This window comes from Salmo salar, chromosome 16 (assembly GCF_965601325.2).
Source record: "Salmo salar chromosome 16, fSalSal1, whole genome shotgun sequence".
Taxonomy (NCBI): domain Eukaryota; kingdom Metazoa; phylum Chordata; class Actinopteri; order Salmoniformes; family Salmonidae; genus Salmo; species Salmo salar.
The window spans coordinates 13,308,321-13,332,990 of record NC_138306.1 but is presented as its reverse complement, the minus strand read 5'-3'; the positions used below and the strand labels follow the sequence as shown (position 1 = coordinate 13,332,990).

General features: G+C 43.5%; 1 protein-coding gene across 4 annotated transcripts in view; it reads right to left on the bottom strand.

Moving 5' to 3' along the window:
* Positions 1-413: 413 nt before the first annotated feature.
* LOC106573227 (UPF0606 protein KIAA1549L) overlaps positions 414-24,670 on the bottom strand; it is a 43,669-nt gene continuing 19,412 nt past the window's right edge. Inside the window, exons 2-23 of one of the 4 annotated variants that reach the window (XM_014148067.3) lie at positions 23,775-24,077; positions 22,765-23,361; positions 22,480-22,595; positions 21,316-21,538; positions 21,030-21,163; positions 20,744-20,912; positions 13,881-13,940; positions 13,098-13,258; positions 12,332-12,503; positions 11,891-12,051; positions 11,628-11,663; positions 9,278-9,468; positions 7,188-7,315; positions 6,689-6,816; positions 6,129-6,343; positions 5,559-5,697; positions 4,674-5,054; positions 4,316-4,413; positions 3,405-3,547; positions 3,066-3,226; positions 2,872-2,945; positions 414-2,782 (exon numbers count right to left, since the gene is read on the bottom strand). In XM_014148067.3, the coding sequence (XP_014003542.1) occupies positions 2,916-2,945; positions 3,066-3,226; positions 3,405-3,547; positions 4,316-4,413; positions 4,674-5,054; positions 5,559-5,697; positions 6,129-6,343; positions 6,689-6,816; positions 7,188-7,315; positions 9,278-9,468; positions 11,628-11,663; positions 11,891-12,051; positions 12,332-12,503; positions 13,098-13,258; positions 13,881-13,940; positions 20,744-20,912; positions 21,030-21,163; positions 21,316-21,538; positions 22,480-22,595; positions 22,765-23,361; positions 23,775-24,077 (3,746 nt within the window). In that variant the 3' untranslated portion in view covers positions 414-2,782; positions 2,872-2,915. Of the gene's footprint in view, positions 2,783-2,871; positions 2,946-3,065; positions 3,227-3,404; positions 3,548-4,315; positions 4,414-4,673; positions 5,055-5,558; positions 5,698-6,128; positions 6,344-6,688; positions 6,817-7,187; positions 7,319-9,277; positions 9,469-11,627; positions 11,664-11,890; positions 12,052-12,331; positions 12,504-13,097; positions 13,259-13,880; positions 13,941-20,743; positions 20,913-21,029; positions 21,164-21,315; positions 21,539-22,479; positions 22,596-22,764; positions 23,362-23,774; positions 24,078-24,670 lie in introns of all 4 variants that reach the window. The other 3 variants (XM_045696940.2, XM_014148066.3, XM_045696942.2) reach the window with 3 other exon arrangements.

Sequence of the window (24,670 nt, the reverse complement as noted above, 5' to 3'; positions counted from 1 at the left end):
CTATATCCGAATGTTGGTCTACATTTATGATGTGCAATATACCACAACCCCATTTCATGAATTAAACTTTGACCTACCAGCAAAATCACCCACTGTCACAGGACACCACCACCCACTTGCCCCAAAGCAGCTCAACTTACCCTGTCCTTATGCTCAATTTACCTCATAAGTTTCAAGAGAACACTTTTTTTGGGCAAGCTATATTTTCAAAACTGTAATGTTTACATGAATTCTGATTATTTCCAGGGATATACAACATCCTGAAATATATGTACAGTAGATATCTTTGTTAGAAAGAATACTATATTTCCCGTAGGGAAGCTGAATATAAAGAATGTCTCAACGTACCTCACTCTCCCCTAGCTATTCTTTATTCAGGGTTGCAAACTGTAATGTTCCACACAAGAAACAAATTCTAAGTTGTAATTTATTGGTTTTTATTTCACCCAAATTCTGCATAACTACATCCAACTGCATTCTGCATGACATGATTCAAACTGCTGTTCCTTCAGAAACCTCAGGGGCCTATAATCACATTCCATCTCAGAAATGTGTCTGATAAAAGACGCGCCAACAGTACATCAACTTGTGTCAACTCATTCATTATGTTCCTTTTGACTGTTTTAATCAATCATATTTTCCATTCATTAGCTTGAAATATGGGGTAACTGAACATACCAATGATATTATTTTAAACAAATGGAAGTACCTTTTGTCTTTTAGCAATACAAGTGATAGTGATGATGATTCCAAGCACCAACCAAATTGTTTGTGCTTGACAAAGGCCAAGATGTTAAATGTATAGGCTACATTATGATTCCTTTTCAAGTCTCATCCACATTGTTGAGTGAAGCTTTATTGTGAATAAATCTGGTAGAGGAATTTTTACAAATGTATGAGTAGAGGTGAAAAGGGATGTAGTATTACAGAGCAAATCATATAGATTCTCAAAAGGTATTTGCGTTTCAGCTTTTTAAAATGTCATCATATTTCCTTTGGAATATTACGCTTACACTTTTGGACCTACATCTCCCAAAAATAATTGATTCATAATTTTGTAGAAAAATAGTAAAATAACATTTGTCAAACTGGGTAGCAACAGTTGAGATCCATTTAAAGACACCTACCCAGTCAAACGAATGGACTAGATACTGACTTTGCATTTGCGTCATTATCATTGAGTATGACTCAAATAATTAGTAAAAAAAAAAAAAAATCTAATATTTCAAATATGAATATTGCATGCATAACAAAGTATTCACATTGATACTGCAGTTTTGTAGGGCCAGGTAATCTAAGAAAGTGCTATGTTTGTCTAATCCATACTAAACTAATGTCGTACCTACATTGTGATAGACCAAACTGTATTTTCTATTTCCTATTATATCACATTGATTAGACCTTATTCTGTTACTATTTCGTAGTGTGAAAGCTTTTCCAATGCTATGTCATTATCCGATATGCAATATCAGCGCAGTAATACACATCGTCAAGTCTGGTAACATCTTTTGGTGGCTGTTGATCTACACCTAACTGCACTGATGAACTGAACTAGTAGCATGTACAGTACATGGTAAAGGGCCCTAACCATCACATTTTCATTGTTTTGAGATCCTGGAAACTCAGTAAATACTAGTAAAACATAGAATTATCCATCATTTTGCTTATGTTATGACCGAGTGAGTAATTTTGCATATACCAGCATATGCACCTACATGAATACCCTTTGACAAATTAGAAAATAGGATTGAAAGCAATCTGACCATCCTTCAAATTCAAAAATGCAGTAAAGCAAGTCAACATGTCTAAAGAAAATGGTGTCAAAATATACAAGAAAATCTCTCTCTCTCTCTCTCTCTCTCTGTCTCTCACGGCTGGCATAAGTCTCTTCAATAATTCATGTCATCACGTTACATAATATATTTCATCAACACACCTGTGGCCCATCCAACACCCATCTTCTTTACCACTCTGTCCAGTGAATAGATAGGACCCAATATAAGTCCAAATCTCCAAACACAAAACCGTAGAACCATTGTAAGATCATTTGTGTGCAGCAATATACGACTCTATTCATCTTTTCATAGTCATGGTCAGTAGACGAACTTCATAAACATATGAATGACAGAGCAGGTGACCGTTTTTTTTTTACTGTAATCTGATGGGGGAAAAGGTCATGAGTACATTTTAAAAATACAGAATGACATAGCCACTCACACCAAAGCCTTTCTTCGCACATTTTTTTTGTTGTTGTTGCCTTTTAATAAGTTGAGCGCACACCATACACTCACTAAATTATTTTCCCCTTTTAAAAAGAAGTAAAGCATGAAAGTAAATGACAAAGCACACAAATATCCAACAACTGAAACAGAGACTAAGTTCATTTTTTAAATACACACAAACCACCAGTAGTAGGTACAACTCTTCTGTCCATTAAGGAATTTGGATAATCAAAAAGCACAGTTAGTTAGTCCAGCTTTGCCAGCCCTGTCGTTGGATGGTGTGGACCAGGGTAGAGGTTGTATGTGGCACTACCATGGGGGATAGTGCTGCTGTACTGTAGTCTAGGCCGTCCTCTGCTGGCTGGTGGCAGTTGACATGGAGGCTGTGAGGTCTGGGAGACCTGGGGCTCAGAGAGCAGAGCAGAGAGGGCCTGGCTGGGCTGAGGAGGCAGGCCAGGGGCCAGTAGCCAGGGCCAGGGGTGAAGGGCAGGGCGGGGTGCTCGAGTCCAGGGGTACTCAATGTGAGGGAGGGAGGCCCTACTGCCTAACCAAAAGGACACCTGGAAGACAAAGAGAAGGAAATGGAATGAGAGGAAATGAGCCACAACAACCCTGTACATTGATCGGAAAATTCTGTGTGTGTGCCCACCGAAATATATGCTGTCTCCACTCAGCTCCAAAGATCATGTCATCTCAACAAATGGTTTCTAAATGACACGGATTCTGCAAAGAGAAGAGACTGATTTAAAACAGGGACAAATAGTGAGGATAAATCCAGATCAAACCAACAGAGTTATATAGGGACAATAATATCAGAGGATATTGTCTGGTTCAGATACTAACAGTATTTACAGTATCATTCCACTGGTGTGGGATGTCCTCAGGTTCTGGTGGGTAGGACATCCAGGATGGGCTTCCATACGACGCTGGTGGAGGCATGACAAAGTAGTCTGAGTAACCAGGGCGGTTGGCTGATATGGCGTAGACTCCTGTCATTGGGTTTCCTGTATGAGATAAGCAGTGTTTAGCCAATCAGAGGCTTGAATGAGTGAACTGAAGCAGTTTGACAGAGAAAGGTATACTTATGCCTTATGTATATTATATATATATACACATTTACATGTATATACGTATACATTTACTAGTCATAATATATATATATATAATATTTATTATTCTGACCTGAGTAGCTGGTCATGGACTGGTCAACAGTAACAGCAGGGAAGGGAGCTCTGTTGATAGGCAGATAGGGGGCACCATTGTGCTGACTCTGCATCTCAGAGGCCTCGGAAACACGAGGCTTCAGGCTGACATCGGGTGAAGAACTGCAGAAGGGGAAACAAAGACAAAAGCCTTGTAATTCATACATCTCACCACTTGGTGGCCTGTATACCTCACACGCAAACCTGGTAACAATCAAGGCATTCAAATGAAGATGCTGTTTGTTTTAAATAATGCGGAAAAAAGTACAGCTCAGAGTAGAATTACAACACAATGCATGAACAATATAACATCTAAAGCCAAAGGACTTAAACTAAACAATTTGACCAACTTCATATTCATCATCTCTAGCACCATCCCAACATCAACACCAACATATTATGTGAAAATGGCACATTTCTATGTTTTGTAGTAAAAAAGATAAAGAAAGACAAGTGTTTCTAATGACATCATCAACCAATTAGCAGGCAATTAGTAGGCAATGCCTACTCTAAAACTGATCAAACTCACACAATGCACAACGATGACGTCATAGGAAACGCTTATCTTCCTCTATCTTTTTAACTACAAAACATAGAAATGTGCCATTTTCACATATGTTGACGTTGGGGTGGTGCTGGAGTTGATGAATATGAAGTTGACATTTTTTTTCTGTTTCCCTTTAAGCGAGTGAAAAAAATATGGGGGATGCACTACAAGGATACACAGTGCACTAGTTAAGTAGACTTTTAAAAAAGAAATAGGTTGGGCATGTTTAGCATTGGGAGGATGTGAATATATCAGAATGAATGTTATTTTCATCAGTTTACTGTCTTTCTAACAGCTAGAGGAGTGTTGAAGGGAGAAGAAGGAGGGGGGGGGGGGGTTCGTACAGCCTCATTGAGGTCCCGGTAGGGGGTCCAGGCCTGGAGGGTATCAGAGGAGGTGGGGGTCCAACGCCCATGTCAGGAAGCTGAGTGAACCTGAAGCCCTGCAGCACCAAGCACAACACACACACACACACACACACACACACACACACACACACACACAACATAGTTAAATCAGTGTGCGGGTGTTTAAACATATGTACTGTGTAGCTACTCTCTCGACACATCTTGATTTTCTACAATAGCATTCAGGATTTTTGTTTGAAGCACCACCATAAGCAATTCTACAAGAGCACACGTACACAAATGCTTCGTTCTAAATCATTTGCTTTACATTGCACAGTCTACTCAATGCACTCACAGGTTTGGGTAAGCTACACTGGTGGATTTCCGGCCCGTAGGCAGACCCGCGCTGGTGGCCTCCTCCGCATGGGTGGTTCATGGTGCCAGGGGCGCTGGTCACCCCCTCGGAGTAAGCACTGGTGTGGCTGGGATTGTAGGAACTATGGAGGTGGGGGTGAGGGTGGTGGTGGTGGTGGTGGCTGGCAGGCGGGGGCTCGTCTGGGGCCAGACCAAAGGCATTACCCAGCAGGATATGCATCTGCTGCCGGACCTCGTCGATGGAGGGCTGAGAGCTCAGAGTGGACGAGTCCGAGAGACCTTTGACCTGATGGCTTCCACCATAACCCAGGGAGCACATCAGTCGGTCCACGTTGGTCTCCTGGAACGTCTCTGGCTCTGCCTGACTCACAGGAAGACAAAATACACACACACACGAATCGCACACATACATGGTTATCCATTTACAATTTAAAAGCATCGAACATTCAGAGCTATTAACTGGTATCGAATTTCCAATCTAAATCACTGAACAGGCTATAAATCACATTCACTGTCATTGACATTCAGCAAGGTTCAGGCAGCATAAAGAACGGGCTCCCAGGCTGCGCTAGAAGGAGGTTTTAAAGTTCGGCTGAAGGTAATCCTCTTCATTTCAGCCATGGAGCTTAAAAGTGAGAATTGGGAGAGGTAGGTATAATGGGAAAGGCTTTGTCCTAGGGTTTTCTCTAGGTTATTGCACCCCAGTACCAGAACTTCTCTAGGCTCAACCACCTTTGCCCCTGCAGTAACTCCAGGAGTACGGTGTTCATTTTAGGACATTCACCCTGCAGTTACTTCGGCGGTACGGTGTACATTTGAGGACATCTATGTCTCACGGATGCAGTGACATTCAGTGATGACTCACGTCATAACCGCTGTTGCGGATGCCTCTCCTGGACCTCTCCCTGAGGACCAGCAGGTCCATCTCCGTCTCCACGGGGCTAGGGCTGCTGGCGGCCAGGGACTGACGGCTCCAGTAGGCTGGCTCTCTCGATGGGGGGTGCCTGAAGTAGGGATATATCATAGTTGCCATCGTCATTATTATAGCCATCATTAATATCATCATCATCATCATTAGTAAAAAAAAAAAATCTGCAAACATCTACAGTTGGGCTGAGTCATTTATTTCTCCGCGCTGCAGCACAGGTTTAAACTGAAAACCTGGATACACCAAATGGACTTACAACTGCTCCCTTACAGGAATATTTCAGACAGTTACTAAACAGGTGCCAGGGAGAAGTGGCAGTCAAGCATCACGTCAGCAGATACTCTCACCCAGAAAAAGCACCGGTGCTGCAGCACAGGCATTTTGAAAAGTGACTTTTAAATCAGTGGATCTGCATACACTGAACACCCACCGAACACCCACTCAAACATGAAAGGAATGCATACTGGTTGTCTCTTGGCATATTACATAATGTGGATGCTCCCCCACCTCCTGATGTGGCATCCTGCATAGGAGGCCCTCTTCTCCTCAGCAGTCATTGGCTCCTTTGCCATTTCAGGCCTACTGTGCCTCTCTCTGGGGTTGAATGGGTGGATGCCATTGTCTGTGATGGGGCTATCACAGTAGCCTTTTCGCTTGGCTTTCTGGCGTACTTTGTTCCTGTAGTGTTCGATGTCGGTTTTCTGCTTGAGCCCCATGTTTGCCTGTGGACAAAGTCATTTGTATCCATTACATTTGTATATTGATTCTAGTTTGGCATTGCTTGGTATTATGAGTATACTTGGTGAGGTTCCTCTTCCCTATAAATAAACAACTGGTAACAATTCCATTCTTATTTCCCCTTGGCCCTAACCCATTGATGTTTGCAGATCTGTAGTCCAAGTGCAATATACAGTAGCTCCATCTCTACACTGCCTGTTCTGTACCTATCCAGAACTATCTTCAGATCTGCATATAAAGGGTTGGGGCCAAGGGAAAGGGAGCAATTTGGGACAGGCTGGCAGACTCAGTATGACATCATTCCCAGCAGGCCAGGGACGGGCGCTCACCTCCCCGTTGAGGACGACTGAGTCCTGGCTGTGACTGGAGGTTGATGGGTAGGAGTATGTGGGCTGGGCCGCCATCGGCTTGATGGTGATGAGTCGCAGTGAGCCAGTGTGGTCCTCATAGGGATCTGCTGGGGTGAGAGGACATTGTTATTTAGCACACCACTAGCTAGCCCAGCAACTACTGATCCTGCTGTTATCCCCACTCACACTGCCTGAGTTACTGCAGTAAGACATGCGGTGTGTGTGTGTGTGTGTGTGTGTGTGTGTGTGTGTGTGTGTGTGTGTGTGTGTGTGTGTGTGTGTGTGTGTGTGTGTGTGTGTGTGTGTGTGTGTGTGTGTGTGAAGGCATGTGTCCATGCATATATGTGTTTATTTACAATTCATTAGCTCTCTCCTATTGGTCCTACAGTGTCTCAAGCCTGTGTGATGACATAACATTGTGTGGACAAGCAGCAGTAGCCTACAGTAGCCAGAGCGTGGCCTCTCGCCTCTCTCTCACCGCTCCTCTTGTGCAGCAGATCCTCCTTGGTGCTCTTCTGTGCCGCAGCCCTCCGTGCCACCAAGCTCTTGCCCGTGTTGAGTTTCCCGGATTCGTTGCTCGCAACCGAGCCGTCCTCGCTTGGCAACCTGCTGCGGGTAACCATAGCAACAGAGGCAGGCAGTGGTAAGCTCTGTGCATACAGTATTATCCAAGGTTAATGCTGCTATCACACAGCCCCCTGGCCACAGTTCTAACCCGTGAAGACTGACTGCAGTGCGTAACACAGACACCTCTACAGGTGGTGTGCTAGCTAAGACCACAGGGTAGCACAGTGGGTGCTTCTATCTTAATGTCAAATATCTCCCCTGGTATCTTTTCAGGAGTAACCAACAGGCAGACACAAGTGACTAACACACCGGTCTGATGTGATGTCATATAAGTTAGCTTGGAACAAGTACACCCATCATGTCAGCTCATATCGACATCGCTCTTCAGAATGTATGAATTGGATCATTCTAAGGGTGTTATGCATTCACAAATGCAAAATGGAATCCACATTCGCATTCATGAGGCTTGTATAATGAGGTACCGTTCTACTCCTGTGATAGAGAGAGAGAGAGAGAGAGAGAGAGAGAGAGAGAGAGAGAGAGAGAGAGAGAGAGAAAGAGAGAGAGAGAGAGAGAGAGAGAGAGAGAGAGAGAGAGAGAGAAAGAGAGAGAGAGAGAGAGAGAGAGAGAGAGAGAGAGAGAGAGAGAGAGAGAGAATGTCTGTGTGTATTCCTGTCAACGTGAGCCCAGAACAACACTGAATCAAACATGGCCCTGGAAGCATCTCTCCAGGCTGTGTAGTTCACTCACGTTTCCATGCTCAGTGTTCAGCCTCTATTCACTATACACCACTGTGTGTTTACCCCTTGTTTGTTTTTTTCCCAGTTATTATTCTCAGTATCCTTTCAAAGGCGTTTTATTGTATAATCATCACACTGCAGAATCCCAATGACAGCAGCAGAGGAGCTGTGTTTGTAGCCTTGTGAAGCCTTGCTAATCCCAGCCTGAATGAGCCCTGGGGTCCATCCAAAGGGTGACTGGAACAGCAGCTGCCGCTGCAGCAGACCTGGGTTCAGATACTATTTCAAATTGTTTCAAATACTTGATCAGTGTTTGATTGAGCTTGCCTGGCTTAATGAATCAATAGAATAGTCAAAAACTACAAAGCCCGCTTGTCTGGTACTCCAGGCAGGCTAGAGCAAAGCAAATACTCAAAGCATTTGAAAGACTTACAGTACTATTTGAACCCAGGTCTGCACTGCAGTGCCTTCAAGGCCCAGTAATCATTGCGGCAGACTCATGTCACACCTCCAGCATGACGGCCGTAAATATGGCACTAAAAAGTCCAAGTGGGTCTAAATCAGCCAAAGGTGGGGGAGATCTGTTTGGCAGCTGACAATGACTGATGTTTTGGGTTGGGTCAGTAAAAAAAAATCAAGCCTTTGGTGGTCTGTACATTTCTTCCAGTGTGTTAGAATGAGCATTTGTATGCATTGGAAATTCAAAGGAAAGATTGCTCAATAGGCAGTTCAAGCTTAGCTTTGGCTGCGTTTAGACAGGCAGACCAATTCTGATATTTTTTTCCCCACTAACAGTTTTTTTGACCAATCAGATCCACTATTACGAAGATCTGATGTGACAATATCTGGTGTGATTGGTCAAAAGACCAATTAGTGGGAAAAAATATCAGATTTGGGCTGCCTGTCTAAACACAGTCTTAGTGTTCTAGACTAGAGGGAAGAGAGGAGGCTGTATTCATTTTGTGGCACGGCAATAACGCATTCATGAATCACATGTTTTTCATTACAAATGTTTCTTTCTATTGCCTTTCCTAGTGATAGATGGCTACAATTCTTGGAATTGGCAACACCCGGGCAAACTGTAAGCCAGTCAACATGAGCAGATTTAAGCAGATTCTATGCAATCTGTCCAAGATTGTCATATTTTTGGTGCATTTTCCTTGACTTAAAGTATTGCCACAAACAAATCCAAATGTGTTCTGGTAATCTAAAGAAAACAGAGAGATCATTCTGTTTAAATTGAATTCGGTGTTCTTCTTACCCTTTGTGGATGATGTCAGCAGAAGGAGGTCTTTTAGAGGCGGTCCCATCCTGGTGCACCTTCCTGTCCAATGACAACGGGGCATCTCTCACTGGGAGGCCCAGAACCAGCGTCTCCTTGGTAACAGAGATGGTCTCCTCACCTTGCGGATGGCCCATGTGCTTCTTGGCATAGTCAAATCCCTGCACATGCTGGGACAGAGAGGGTTTTACGAAAGGGTTTACGATGACATATGATCTATGGTAAAGTAAAAGAGTGCCTTAGGAGAATGACATTTAATTTACAGATAAGGTAAATGAGCAAAGTTGGCTCGGTGAGCTCTGATTTCTCTCGGTCAGCAAGTAAAGTATACTAAATGTTAAAACTATATGTCTAATGGCACCTTTGAAGTTGGGATATATTGGAAGAAAGAAATGGACAATTAAATTGGTTTATGACTTATATTATACCTAGGCAGTTTCTTTGTTTCACCAAATTACTCTCATTTCATGAAGCCTATCTGCATTGCAAAACAGCTAAAGGAACAGAATGTACAGATATACTTGTTTTAAAATTCCATTTTTTTTATACTATTTTTGGAAAACTCTAAATATGTAAATACTTTATATTCAATGTTTTTCTAGTGTATCTGGTGTATTCTAGTGTATCAGCTTTAATAATTAAAGTGTCTTGCACGGTGCCATCAATTGTATCATCACACCTGGTTGTGAGATAAATCGATACACTGTTTGTGCAGACATCTTTACCTCATCCTGAGATTAGTGATATTTCACAACAGTGAGAGTCTGGCTGAGATAATGTATGAGGACAGGATGGCTTCATCATATTGGACATTCACAGTTAGGGGAAATGTTTCTACAGATGAACCTTGAAGGCTGAGCTCAACAGAGATATATTTCACTGGCAGGAGGCAGACCTCTCCATCCACTTGATGCGGTTAACTTTATAAATGGCCTCCTTTCATCTTTCAACTGCCCAGTTTGATAAAGACATGGAGTTGATCCGAGACTCTGCACAAGGCTACTCTGTGATGTATTTGGCAGAGATGGATTCTGTGTTTTGACTTGGGCTCCTTTGGTATACTGATGAAAAAGGAGAGGTTTGATAAAAAACCCTAAGGGACTTCATGTAAAGAGACAAACAGCACAATTATGATTGATAGGATTTTTGTTCTCGTTGCACAATCTGTCAAAAATAAAGCCACGTGACGGACTATACCACATACTGTATTTGGAGAGCAATGAAATACGCTCACATATTGAATGATCAACGCAACAACAAAAAAAACACCCATGCAGACTGAAGCCATGCCATTGATTTGCAGCTTTGTTGTTGTCCCACTTTGATGGATAATTATGTGCTGGGACTAGTGTTTCAGGAAGTCCACTATCTCCCTAGTGGGTTATGCTCTGCTTGGTATTCTGTCTTCATTCCCAGAACGTTTGGACACAAACACATTCCACTGCAACAGACTGCACATATGTGCAGTGTAGTGGAACCAAAGAGCTCAACTCAGCACATTTACCACTAATGTCCTTTTGTCATATCGCCACAAGCTATTCATAAACCAAGTAATTATAAGAACGTGTATCTAATTTGCGCATGTGTGCCACATCTCTGGATCAGAAAGGGAAAGAGAGAGAAATCTCCTATTTGGTACCGTTTTAAATAATTCATGTCACATTCAAAACCAACCCAGTGACATTAAATGTTTACAAACAGTTTTGCAAATCAACAAAACCTTGAAGCACTGTACTCGCACATGTAAAATACAGTTGGCAAATATGGTGCTAGTTGGCCACGTTTTGGGAGAGAAGTCCTATCCCACTGTCCTATTTTTACTTGACACTAATCAAGTGTATCTCTGACCTTGTCCTACACCATAAACTGGAGCTAGCACTTCTCTTTTCCCATCCAAAAATATGCAATGATGTTACATCTGTTCCTCTGGAGGGAGTGATTTTGGTGTGACGTACAGAAATGACACTGAAATCAGCTGACTTTCTCTGCTGCTGCACGAGTGCATGTTGAGTCGGAATCTGAAAGGTTGAGGGGCAGATCTTGGTTATACTCCCCCACATTATCTCTATTAATCTAAATGGCACAATATTTAATCCAGTAACAAAATTACTGATCGCTTGGATTGCGCCACTGTGCCACTGGCTGGTATGAGATGAGAAGAAGCCTGGTGGATAAGAATCATTACTATGCATTGGAAGGCAACAAGGATGTATAAAATGGCCCACTGATCATAGACGATGAGCCATGGTGAGCCCACTCCATCCCTTCCATTGATTTCCCCCAGGCACTGTCAACATGCATTTATTCACAAATAACACTCAGTCAATACCTGGTGGTGATAACTGCCCTCCCTCCGATAGGATGTCTAAACAAGAAGACAATTAAAGGGACATTTAGCTGAGGATTCAATTCCATCACATTAACCATCTGGATTCTTATTTCGCCCCCCATCATGCTTATTGAGCACCCATCACTACCGTCACCATTGGCTATAAGTAATTGAGCGAACGCAAGACGAAGTGTTAAGACCTGCCCAGATGTGACATTTCTCTGAACTGCACATTAAGATGTTAAGAGATATGTAAAGTTCACCTTAGAGCGGGGTTTGAAGCTCCTGAAAGCATTGGTCTTGAAGATGACCCTGTTCCTCTTGCACAGGATGCCGGTGACCATGACGACAACAACCATCACCAGGGCAACAGGCGTCAGCACAGCCATGATCCACAGATTGGCAGGTGGGACCTTTACCACAGCTGTCGGGAAACCATGGAGACAAAATAAATACACGCCTACACACACTATCTATCAATATGTATTTTTGTTTGCAATCACTGCAAAATGATTGAGGCACATAGCTATTCAACAGGCTACGAGACAGATAGAAGTGCTTCAGCCTGAGTACTTCAAAACTAAAATATACTGCAATAACTCCTGTGCATGCATCTGTTTATGACTGAAAAGCTAGTTCTGTACACTTCATGTAAGAGAATAATGTTAAGGCTGTTTGGTAAAGATGTGTAAAAAATAACCTACGATCAGCTTGGAGCAGGACAAAGTAGCCCAGAGTGAGGGCCATGGTTTGGGAATCCAAGGTACTGAGGGTCTTAGCTGCAGTGGTGCCCGTTATGGGGGCACCGTTCAGTTGGGCATAGTAGGTCATTTCGGCTGAGTTCTTAGGCCCAGGGAGTCGACGAATGCCAACCATCTAAACAAGAGCAACACAATTTGGTGGATTCAGTGCTGTTATATGGTATGAAAGAGCCATTGCAAAAATACAATAGCATTAATTATGTATCTGAAGGGGCAAACACTCAAAAAATAACAGCACTCGGGGAACACACTCATGGGATTAATATGAATCAGTGGAATTCATTGTATTTTAGTATAGATCAAATGTTTAATGTCCATAATACATCATAATGGTTTCATCAAGGGCTGTGATTAAAGCTTGCCATAAAGAAGGGAGGGGGGGGGGGGTTAAATGGAAGAGATCAACATCCATTACATGAGCTCTCTCCCCCCTCATAAAACCTGATCATCTGTGACGTTAGATAAAAATGTTAATCTGTGACAAAACCTAAAAGGGGACATAGAAATTATGTGAATCTTCATAAAATAGTGAAACTCTGGGGCAAGTGAACATAAAATGGGACTGAGTTTATCAGTGAGTGAGCATGCAGTCCCCTGTGTGTATGTGTGTATGTGTGTGTGTGTGTGTGTGTGTGTGTGTGTGTGTGTGTGTGTGTGTGTGTGTGTGTGTGTGTGTGTGTGTGTGTGTGTGTGTGCGTGCCCGCCTCACCTGGACGGTGTAGCTTCCGACGGTGGTGGCCCTTCTAAAGCGGCTCCCCTGACTCCCCTGACGCCCAGACACCAAAAACAGCTCAGCCAGCCGCTGCTCCATTAAACTAGCAAAGCTCTGATAATTCCCTTCCAGAGAAGAGCTGTCAACATCCTGAATTACTGCAGAGCAGTGGCGCACACAGAGAGAGAGAGAGAGAGAGAGAGAGAGAGAGGAGAGAGCAGGTAGAGAGCAGGTAGAGAGAGAGAGAGAGCAGGTAGAGAGAGAGAGAGAGATCAGGTAGAGAGAGAGTGCAAGAGAGAGAGAGAGAGAGAGAGAGGAGAGAGAGGAGGGGGGAGGGGGGAGAAAGAGAGAGAGAGAGAGAGGAGGGGGGAGAAAGAGAGGTAAGAGAAGAAGAGAGGGATAGAGAGGTAATGGAGAGGTGGGATAGGGACAGAGGAGGAAAGAGAGGTTTGGTCATTCCTCAATTTAAAACTTGTAAGTCATATTATAGTTGGGCTGACCTGGGCGCACTGCAGTCTCATCACGACAGTGGCAGAAAGGTATGCCATTTAGAGTCCTCTCACAAAACAGGGCCCCATTCACACTGAGCACTGATCTGATGTGATCTCTCAGAAACAGATGTCAGGAAGCTCTAAATAATGCATCAATAGGATTCGGAAGGAAAGGAGGAGCTCAAAGATGTTGGGAGAAAGAACATCACAGGCAAATGTACACAACACACAGTCGACCAAAGCACTAACTAACTAGCAGTTAGTGAAAATCAATGACAGTTTAAATTACCTGTGATCACCCAGTAGTTCTTTGTGGCAGTGGATGTGTTGAGGTTGTGGTACTCTAGTGCTGTGGAGTGAAAGGGAGAGAGAAAGAGAGAGAGAGAGGGAGAGCAGAGAGGAGAGAGAGGTTACAGAGAGTAGGCTTGGGCAATATACAGTTCATACCGTATACAAAGGGCTGCAGGGGTGCGTGCTAGGCCACTGCTTATAACAATAAGTTAAGTATAACTATAAGAAATCTAAGATGTACCAAATAAATTATATCCAGCTCAGGAGTCCAGCTATGCATTTGGTTGGCTAACTTGAAAGCTAAGTGGCTAGATACCAAGATCAAGCCTCTTGGTTACAGCAGAGACATTCCATCCCCTTCTGGATCAAGATCCCTGTTGCCTAAATAGTTTTGTGCTTAAAAAATGCATATATACAGTACCAGTCAAAAGTTTGGACACACCTACTCATTCAAGGCTTTTTCTTCATTTTACTATTTTCTACATCGTAGAATAGTGAAGACATCAAAACTATGAAATAACACGATGGAATCATGTAGTAACCAAAAACGTGTTAAATAAAGATTTTAGACTCTGCAAAGTAGCCAACCTTTGCCTTGATGACAGCTTTGCACACTCTTGGCATTCTCTCAACCAGCTTCAACTGGAATGCTTTTCCAACAGTCTTGAAGGAGTTCCCATATATGCTGAGCAATTGTTGGCTGCTTTTCCTTCACTCTGCGGTCCATGTCATCCCAAACCATCTCAATTGAGGTCAGGGGATTGTGGAGGCCAGGTCATCTGATGCAGCACTCCATCACTCTCCTTCTGTCACGACTTCCTCCGAAGTCGGTCCCTCTCCTTGTTCGGGCAGCGTTCGGCGGTCGACGTCACCGGCCTTCTAACCATTGCCGATCCACTTTTCATTTTCCATTTGTTTTGTCTTTGTTTTACACACCTGGTTTCACTTCCCCAATTTCTTGTTCATTATTTAACCCTCTGTTTCCCCATGTTTTTTTGTGAGTGATTGGTTGTATGTTATACGGTCCGTTATGTGGGCTTGCTTTATTTGTATTGTATTTGACTATTTTGAGTAAATTACGTTTATTTACTCATATCTGCTGTCTTGCGCCTGACTCCTCTACACAAGCTACACACAGACATCATTACACCTTCTTGGTAAAAGAGTCCTTACACAGCCTGGTGTGTTGGGTCATTGTCCTGTTAAAAACAAATGACAGTCCCACTAAGCGCAAACCAGATGGGAATACAGTGAGGGAAAAAAGTATTTGATCCCCTGCTGATTTTGTACATTTGCCCACTGACAAAGAAATGATCAGTCTATAATTTTAATGGTAGGTTTATTTGACCAGTGAGAGACAGAATAACAACAACAAAAATCCAGAAAAACGCATGTCAAAAATGTTATAAATTGATTTGCATTTTAATGAGGGAAATAAGTATTTGACCCCCTCTCAATCAGAAAGATTTCTGGCTCCCAGGTGTCTTTTATACAGGTAACGAGCTGAGATTAGGAGCACATTCTTAAAGGGAGTGCTCCTAATCTCAGTTTGTTACCTGTATAAAAGACACCTGTCCACAAAAGCAATCAATCAATCAGATTCCAAACTCTCCACCATGGCCAAGACCAAAGAGCTCTCCAAGGATGTCAGGGACAAGATTGTAGACCTACACAAGGCTGGAATGGGCTTCAAGACCATCACCAAGCAGCTTGGTGAGAAGGTGACAACAGTTGGTGCGATTATTCGCAAATGGAAGAAACACAAAAGAACTGTCAATCTCCCTCGGCCTGGGGCTCCATGCAAGATCTCACCTCGTGGAGTTGCAATGATCATGAGAACGGTGAGGAATCAGCCCAGAACTACACGGGAGGATCTTGTCAATGATCTCAAGGCAGCTGGGACCATAGTCACCAAGAAAACAATTGGTACCACACTACGCCGTGAAGGACTGAAATCCTGCAGCGCCCGCAAGGTCCCCCTGCTCAAGAAAGCACATATACATGCCCGTCTGAAGTTTGCCAATGAACATTTGAATGATTCAGAAGACAACTTGGTGAAAGTGTTGTGGTCAGATGAGACCAAAATGGAGCTCTTTGGCATCAGCTCAACTCGCCGTGTTTGGAGGAAGAGGAATGCTGCCTATGACCCCAAGAACACCATCCCCACCGTCAAACATGGAGGTGGAAACATTATGCTTTGGGGGTGTTTTTCTGCTAAAGGGACAGGACAACTTCACCGTATCAAAGGGACGATGGACAGGGCCATGTACCGTCAAATCATGGGTGAGAACCTCCTTCCCTCAGCCAGGGCATTGAAAATGGGTCATGGATGGGTATTCCAGCATGACAATGACCCAAAACACATGGCCAAGGCAACAAAGGAGTGGCTCAAGAAGAAGCACATTAAGGTCCTGGAGTGGCCTACCCAGTCTCCAGACCTTAATCCCATAGAACATCTGTGGAGGGAGCTGAAGGTTCGAGTTGCCAAACGTCAGCCTCGAAACCTTAATGACTTGGAGAAGATCTGCAAAGAGGAGTGGGACAAAATCCCTCCTGAGATGTGTGCAAACCTGGTGGCCAACTACAAGAAACGTCTGACCTCTGTGATTGCCAACAAGGGTTTTGCCACCAAGTACTAAGTCATGTTTTGCAGAGGGGTCAAATACTTATTTCCCTCATTAATATGCAAATAGTTCTATAATTTTTTTTTATGTGTTTTTCTGGATTTTTTGTTGTTATTCTGTCTCTCACTGTTCAAATAAACCTACCATTACAATTATAGACTGATCATTTCTTTGTCAGTGGGCAAACGTACAAAATCAGCAGGGGATCAAATACTTTTTTCCCTCACTGTAGTATCGCTGCAGAATGCTGTGGTAGCCATGCTGGTTAATTGTGCCTTGAATTCTAAATAAATCACAGATAGTGTCACCGGCAAAGCACCCCCACACCATAACACCTCCTCCTCCATGCTTTATGGTGGGAAATACACATACGGAGATCATCCATTCACCCACACCGCATCTCACAAAGACATCTCCAATTTGGACTCCAGACCAAAGGACAAATTTCAACTGGTCTAATGTCCATTGCTCGTGTTTCTTGGCCCAAGCAAGTCTCTTCTTCTTGTTGGTGTCCTTTAGTAGTGGTTTCTTTGCAGCAGTTCAACCATGAAGGCCTGATTCACACAGTCTCCTCTGAACAGTTGATGTTGAGATATGTCTGTTACTTGAACTCTGAAGCATTTATTTGGGTTGCAATTTCTGAGGCTGGTAACTTTAATGAACTTATCCTCTGCAGCAGAGGTTCTCTGGGTCTTCCATTCCTGTAGTGGTCCTCATGAGAACCAGTTTCATCATAGCGCTTGATGGTTGAAATGTTCCATGTTGACTGACCTTCATGTCTTAAAGTAATGATAGACTGTCATTTCTCTTTGCATATTTGATCTGTTCTTGCCATAATATGTACTTGGTCTTTTACCATATTGGGCTATCTTCTGTATCTCCCCCCCCCCCCCCCCCCCCCCCCACCTTGTCACAACACAACTGATTGGCTCAAACACATTAAGAAGGAAAATAATTCCACAAATTAACTGGTAAGAAGGCACACCTGTTAATTGAAATGCATTCCAGGTGACTACCTCACAAAGCTGGTTGAGAGAATGCCAAGAGTGTGCAAAGCTGTCATCAAGGCAATCTAAATGAGTTTGTGGCATATTACAGAGATAAGAACCAACATTAGGCTGGGTATCAGTCAAGCAAGACCTGATGACAGGCTACCAAGCAAAGGCACAATGGATGTATTTTACCTGGTTGACACAGACATGCTCAGGAAAGTGATATCACAACTTCAGCCATCTACCTGCCTTCTCGATCCTATCCCCACCACCTTCGTCAAAAATGTTTTTAATTGCATATCTGAAGAAGTGTAACCTATTGTTAATCACTCCCTGGAGAAATTGGTGTTCAAACAGCAAAATTATTTTTAAGTGACAAATGTATTTAAAAAAAAATACAATCTGGTTTTCGTGCCAACCACAGCACATAGACAGCCTTAGTTCAAGTGATAAATGATCTTAGAGCCAACACAGGCCAAACAGCTCTCTGTCCATGTACTCTTAGATGTAACCTCTGCAGGATTGGTGGGTCCCTCTCAGGACGGTTGAGCTAACGTAGGGTAATGCGATTAGCATGGGGTTGTAAGTAACAAGAAAATTTCCCAGCACATAGACGTATCTCATATTGGCAGAAAGCTTAAATTCTTGTTAATCTAACTGCACTGTCCCATTTACATTAGCTATTACAGTGAAAGACTGCCATGATATTGTTTAAGGAGAGTGCACAGTTATGAATTTAAAAAGTTAAAAATAAACCAATTAGGCATATTTGGGCAGTCTTGACACAACATTTTGAACAGAAATGCAATGGTTCATTGGATCAGTCTAAACCTTTGTACATACACTGCTGCCATCTAGTGGCAAAAATCTAAATTGCGCCTGAGCTGGAATAATACATGATGGCCTTTCTCTTGCATTTCAAATGTGATGGTACAAAAACAAATTTAAAAAGCATGTTTTTTTCTTTGTATTATCTTTTACCAGATCTAATGTGCTATATTCTCCTACATTCATTTCACATTTCCACAAACTTCAAAGTGTTTCCTTCAAATGGTATCAAGAATTTGCATATCGTTGCTTCAGGTCCTGAGCTACAGGCAGTTACATTTGGGTATGTCATTTTAGGTGAAAATTGAAAAAAGGGTCCGATCCTTGTGCTGCATTTTACACTGTTGACCATGATGTCCTTTTGGACGGACTGGAGAGGTGGGTTGGCCTCTCTGGTCCAGTTCTAAATTAGTTTACATAACTCAGAGAAAATACATATCAAATGTGGAGTTCCATGAGGTTCGATTTTGGGTCTGATACTGTTCAGTTTATATACTGTATGTTACCTCTTGGCAGTGTTATCAGAAAGTGCAGCATTGATTTTCACAGCTACGTAGACGATACACAACTTTACATTTCTGTGTCACCAGACGACTTTAGCTCCACAGATAAATTATTATACTGTATTAGTGATTAAAATACTTGGATGGCTCACAACTTCCTCCAGCTAAATCAAGACAAGACTGAGGTACTCATTGTTGGAGCCAAAGCACAGAGAGAGAATCTAGCCTTTCATTTTTATTCACGGGCAACACAGATAAAACACCAGGTAAAAAACCTAGGTGTTACTTTAGATTCTGAACAATTGTTTTAGGAATGTGACTAAAATAGCTTTTTATCACCTGAGGAACATTTTCTCTCTCAGGCTGATACAGACAGACTCATCCAAGCTTTTATTATAAGCAGGCTTGACTACTGTAATGCTCTCCTGTCTGGTCTACCCAAGAAAGCCATTGGTGAACTGTAAAACATACAGAATGCTGCAGCATGGGTACTGACCAAGACCAGACGGCGAGCCCATATTAAACCGGTTTCAAGGTCACGGCACTGGCTGCCAGTGAGTTTTATAATTAATTTTAAGATTCTTCTATTGGTTTTTAAATCAATCCACGACTGTGCACACCAATACATGTCAGACATGCTTTTAAGTTATGTACCCAGTAGGTCCCTCAGGTCCTCTGGCACTGGCCTTTTAACTATTTTAAAACCTAGGACCAAGAGGCATGGAGAGGCAGCCTTTATTTATTACGACCCCAGTCTCTGTAATTGCCTGCCAAAGAACCTGAGGGGGGCCGAAACTGTGGACATATTTAACACATATTTTTAGCTTTACTTTTCCTTGGGTGCTTTTTAGTTGTTCAGTTTGTGTTATTCTTTGTGTTTTTTATATTATGCTTGTTGTGTAGTGGATATTTTAGCTTTTATTTTCATTGTTTTCCTGTAAAGCACATTGGGTTGCATTCCATGTCTGAAATGTGCTTTATAAATAAAGCGTCATTTGATTTGAAGGGTTCAAATACGCTGAGTGTACAAAACTTTAGGAACACCTTCCTACTATTGTGTTGCACCCCCTTTAGCCCTCAGAACAGCTTCGATTTGTTGGGGCATGGACTCTACAAGGTGTCGAAGGCGTTCCACAGGGATGCTGGCCCATGTTGACTCCAATGCTTCCCACAGTTGAGTCAAGTTGGCTGGATGTCCTTTGGGTGGTGGACCATTCTTGATACACACAGGAAACTGTTGAATGTGAAAAACCCAGCAGCGTTACACTTCTTGACACACTCAAACTGGTGTGCCTGGCACCTACCCCATTCAAAGGCACTCGCCCATTCACCCTCTGAATGGCAAACATACACAATCCATGTCTCAATCCTTCTTTATTTAACCTGTCTCCTCCCCATCATCTACACTGATTGAAGTGAATTTAATAAGTTACATCATACATAAGAAATCACAGCTTTCACCTGGATTTACCTGGTCAGTCTATGTCATGGAAAGAGCAGGTGTTCCTAATGTTTTGTGTTCTCAGTGTATAAATATAATGTTATTTGATCTTCCCTTCGTGCTCAAATCATCCATTCTCTGAAGAAAGACCCAGAAGGTGATACAAATGATTGCAGGTTAGCATGAAGTGAGCTAATCAGCCTCCTCTCCACTGCACAATATTGGACCATAACGTCTCCTTTGTCAATTAGTACAACATCTAATTATCAGTACTCTGCTGGTATAATGAAATAAAGACACCATTCATATTTTCGTATTCAGACCACACACTTACAAACACACAAACGTCGCTGAAGGACAACACTCAGTGGAAATATGACATATTTCTGTATAAAAATGAAGAAAACAAGAAGAAAACGCCACTGGAAACATCTGTCACGCAAACCCTTCCCATGATGCCCTGGGGCACTTACGCTCAGCGATGATGAGCGGGGGGAAGAAGAGGAAGTAGCCCACCAGCTCTGCGGTCAGCTGGTTCAGGAGCCCGCTGGAGACGGTTCCGTTCAGCACCGCGTTCTCATTCTTCACCACATAGACCAGAGACACGGCAGGAGAGCCAATCACCTGGGCGGTGCTCTGGATCTGAACAAACACAGACAAGGATGTTGTACAATATCAGACATGTCGTAGTAAATACAACACGCTAAACAGGTATGCTAATTGCGTGGGATTGAATATGGCCCAAAGTCATTAACAGACCTCCACAGAAAGCCTGCTGTAAGATTCCAGCACTTTGTCCTGAGCTTCCTCAAATGCATTCTCCAGCCGTTGTTCCATCATTTGAACAAAACTGCAGGAGTTGACGTTGTCTTCTGGGCCTACGAACCTGAGAACTAAAAAAAAACGCAGAGCAACAATCAATATACCAGTAGATAACATTCAGTTACAGTACATAAGAGCGCAGTACAACATTTTCTACAATCATGGTCACATCATCCAGTAGTTGGATGTGTTGTTGTGGAGTGTTGTCCCTATTGGGCCTTACCTGTTTTGAGCTGCAGATGGACACTGAGGCTGGAGGCCCAGGGGGCTACAGGGAGCAGAACAGCCTTCACCAGAGGACTGTGCTGCCGGATGTCTGCCTGCACTTTGTCAAAGCCATAGGCATTCATTGTCTCCACCACCACAGATGCTATGTAGACCATTTTCCCACTGGCTACATAGTACCCAAGAGTGACATTATGAGGGCTGCAGAGGTCACGTTCAACCTGAGAAGAGAAAACGTGTTGTTTATACCTTGATCGCTAACGCTAACGCCCAACACAATTGCATTGGGTCAAGACTAGTGTTTCTGGCCCTATGTACTACCACTCACTCCTCTCCAGTCTCCACCAGTATGTGTTAGCTAGCTATCCCCGGACACATAACTATGCAGCTTGTGTTTGTGTTGTTTCCTGCTGATCACTTCTGGGCTCAGTAATAATACATGGGTTCTGATGGGGAGAGAAGAGGACTGGGATAGAGTAGCAACCACTGAATTACACCTCAGGCAGACAGATAGACAGAGAGACAGACAGACAGCACAGGTAGGAAATCAATGGACTTAAACTGAGTCAGCCATCAGATCGAGAGAGAGAGAGAGAGAGCGAGAGAGAGAGAGAGAGAGAGAGAGAGATGAGACAAAAAAGGACTGAGAGTAAAATAGAAAGACAGTAACACAGAGAACAAGAGAACTGAATAACGGACATGTCTGAAGAGGAAACGCTGGTAATAATAGGTTTTAGTCATTCAGCTAGTAGGGTCAATAAAGAGCTATTCTCTTCACATGCTGTTAACAGCCTCTATAAAGCGAAGCCTATTCACCATTCAAGATGCCATTTATCATCATATTGAAATCCTTTCACCATTAGTCACTTCAGTCTCCTCCGCTATCAAAGTGAGAGATTGTACCCCATGAATAGTATGCCTAAGAGGGGAGCCAGAATAAGTAAATACACTCGCTATAGTTCCTAGAACTATATTAGTTACTCTGGCCATCCAGAGTAACTAATATGAAATCCTTGGCCAACAACGTGAACATGGACTATCAACATTTAAACAGGACTACGGCACTGTATTCTGTATTTGATGTAGTAGATTTTCTTCTCCAGTTACACTACAGCAGTAACAACATTCTAACACAGAGAGTAGAGTGCAGAATAATACGGACCTGGACATAAACATTGGTGTCATTGAAGGCCCTCTGTAGAGCATGGGTGAGTCCTTTAGACAGATTCTGCCTCGTCATGATATCAAGCCTGTTCCTCCACAGCTGCACGGACAAAACTTTGGAGGGAAACAAACAGTTACATATATTTTTTTTTATGAAGGTCTTCATTAGGGATGTAATCATACGGTGACATCTCAAATCTTGTTTTACTTATTTGGCGAAACAGAGTGCACTAACGAAAGGTTTTCAAACTGAGCTGCTGTTGATTGAGAGCCCGTACTGTACCTGTTTTGACCCAGGTCTTCTCAGTGATGTTACATGGTAGATGCTCCCCTTCAGGACTGGTGGGGGTAGGTTCGGTTGTGGTCGGTCCGGGGGTTGTTCCTTTGGTCGTGGTGGGGATGGTCAAAGTGGTAGTCGATGCAATTGTAGTTGTAGTGGGAGCGGTTGTGGTTGTGGTCGTGGCTTGCTCAGTTGTGGTTGCCATCACTGTGGTCTCTTGGAGGGTGGTCACTTCCTGTGTGGTCGTAGTGGTCCACATTGTGGTTGTAACAGCCTCTGTGGTCGAAGCTGTGGTGGTCTGGGGTGTCACAGTTGTGGTGGTCACGGTCAGGGGCGTGACGGTCGTGGTGGTCACAGTCGTGAGCTGTAGACTGTCATTGGTCACAGTGTCTGGTGTTGGGTTGGTGTGTGCTGCTGTGGTGGATGGTGTAGTGGTGTTGGTGTCAGCCCTTGCAGGTGTGGTGGTGTTCCATGTGTGAGTGGAGAAAGGACTAGTCACATTGTCTGGGAGGATGGCGTCGCTCTCCCCCAATGTGGCCAGAGAGGACACTGCGACTGTAGGTAAATCTGGGTTCGCAGGCAAACTGCTGTCTCCCTCCTCTGCAATGAAAGAAGGAGCAGCGTTTAAATGATGCAAAATCGGTTCATATCAGGTCATTCATATCAGGTGAAAAATGTCCCGTTTGGATGATGTCCCATAATGTGAGGATAAGGTCAGACCTGGAGAGGCAGCATGATGGAGGGGATGGAGCAGGGTAATGTGGGACTGAGCTGGACCAAAAGAAAATGGGATTTTGAGGGAATGAAGGTGCAGAGCATAATGATGAGGATGATGATGATGATGAGGATGATGATGATGACGACAACGATGATGACAAGAAACCAAAGTCTCTCTAGCGTGTATAGACACTGACAACAGTCATGAGGCTGTATGTACGTACATAACATTACGATTGTTTTTTTTTCCTTCTACAACAAGATGGGGTTGATTATTGTTTGATGACGTGTCCTACCTGGGCTGGTGTTTGAGGTGCTGTTGGTTACAGGGGCTAAAGACAAAGGGTCTGTTGTTCCTGCTGTTTGATTGTCACTGTTGATGGCTGAGGAGGAGGCATTAGCTAGCACTGATGGTTGCACAGGCTGCTCTCTGGTGCTTTCTGCTGTCACCCCTGATGGGTCTGTTGGGTCCGTGGGTATGGCTGGAGGGGCCCGGGGCCCGCCCTCCACTGGCGTTGCCCTGGCAGAGAGGTTAGAGGGCACGGCTGGGTCCCGAGGCAGAGCCGCATGCCTTAATGACTCGTTGTAGTGCCCTTCATCTGGAAAACGAGGAGAGAGATGGGACTTAAACAGCAACTGAAAGCATGTAGATGTAACATGGAAATGTAGAAAGAACACATTCTATATGGTCTCTCCCACACACACACACACACACACACACACACACACACACACACACACACACACACACACACACACACACACACACACACACACACACACACACACACACACACACACACACACACACACACACACACACACACACAGCACTCCATCATGTATCAACTAAAGTGACAGGATACAAATGTGATACAGTGACAATCATTTAACAGATTTTGAACACAAGAAAGTACAGCAAATGTGTTTATTCTTCCATGTGGTTGGTGGCACTGTCACTGAGTTGGCAGCGTATGCAGTCAGGCACGGATAGAGGTTTACCTGTGCCTGAGCACCTGCCCCTTTGCCCTCTCACTCTCCAAGTGCTCTTTTGGGTATTGGTATCACTATATATTTTTTTGTATACAGTTTTTGTCGTTGGCCACAAATCGTTGTGATGTCGTGAAGATCACCACCCCCCCACCCCTAACCCATCTGTTGGTCTGCCCTGTGCCTGTATGGAGTTCACGTG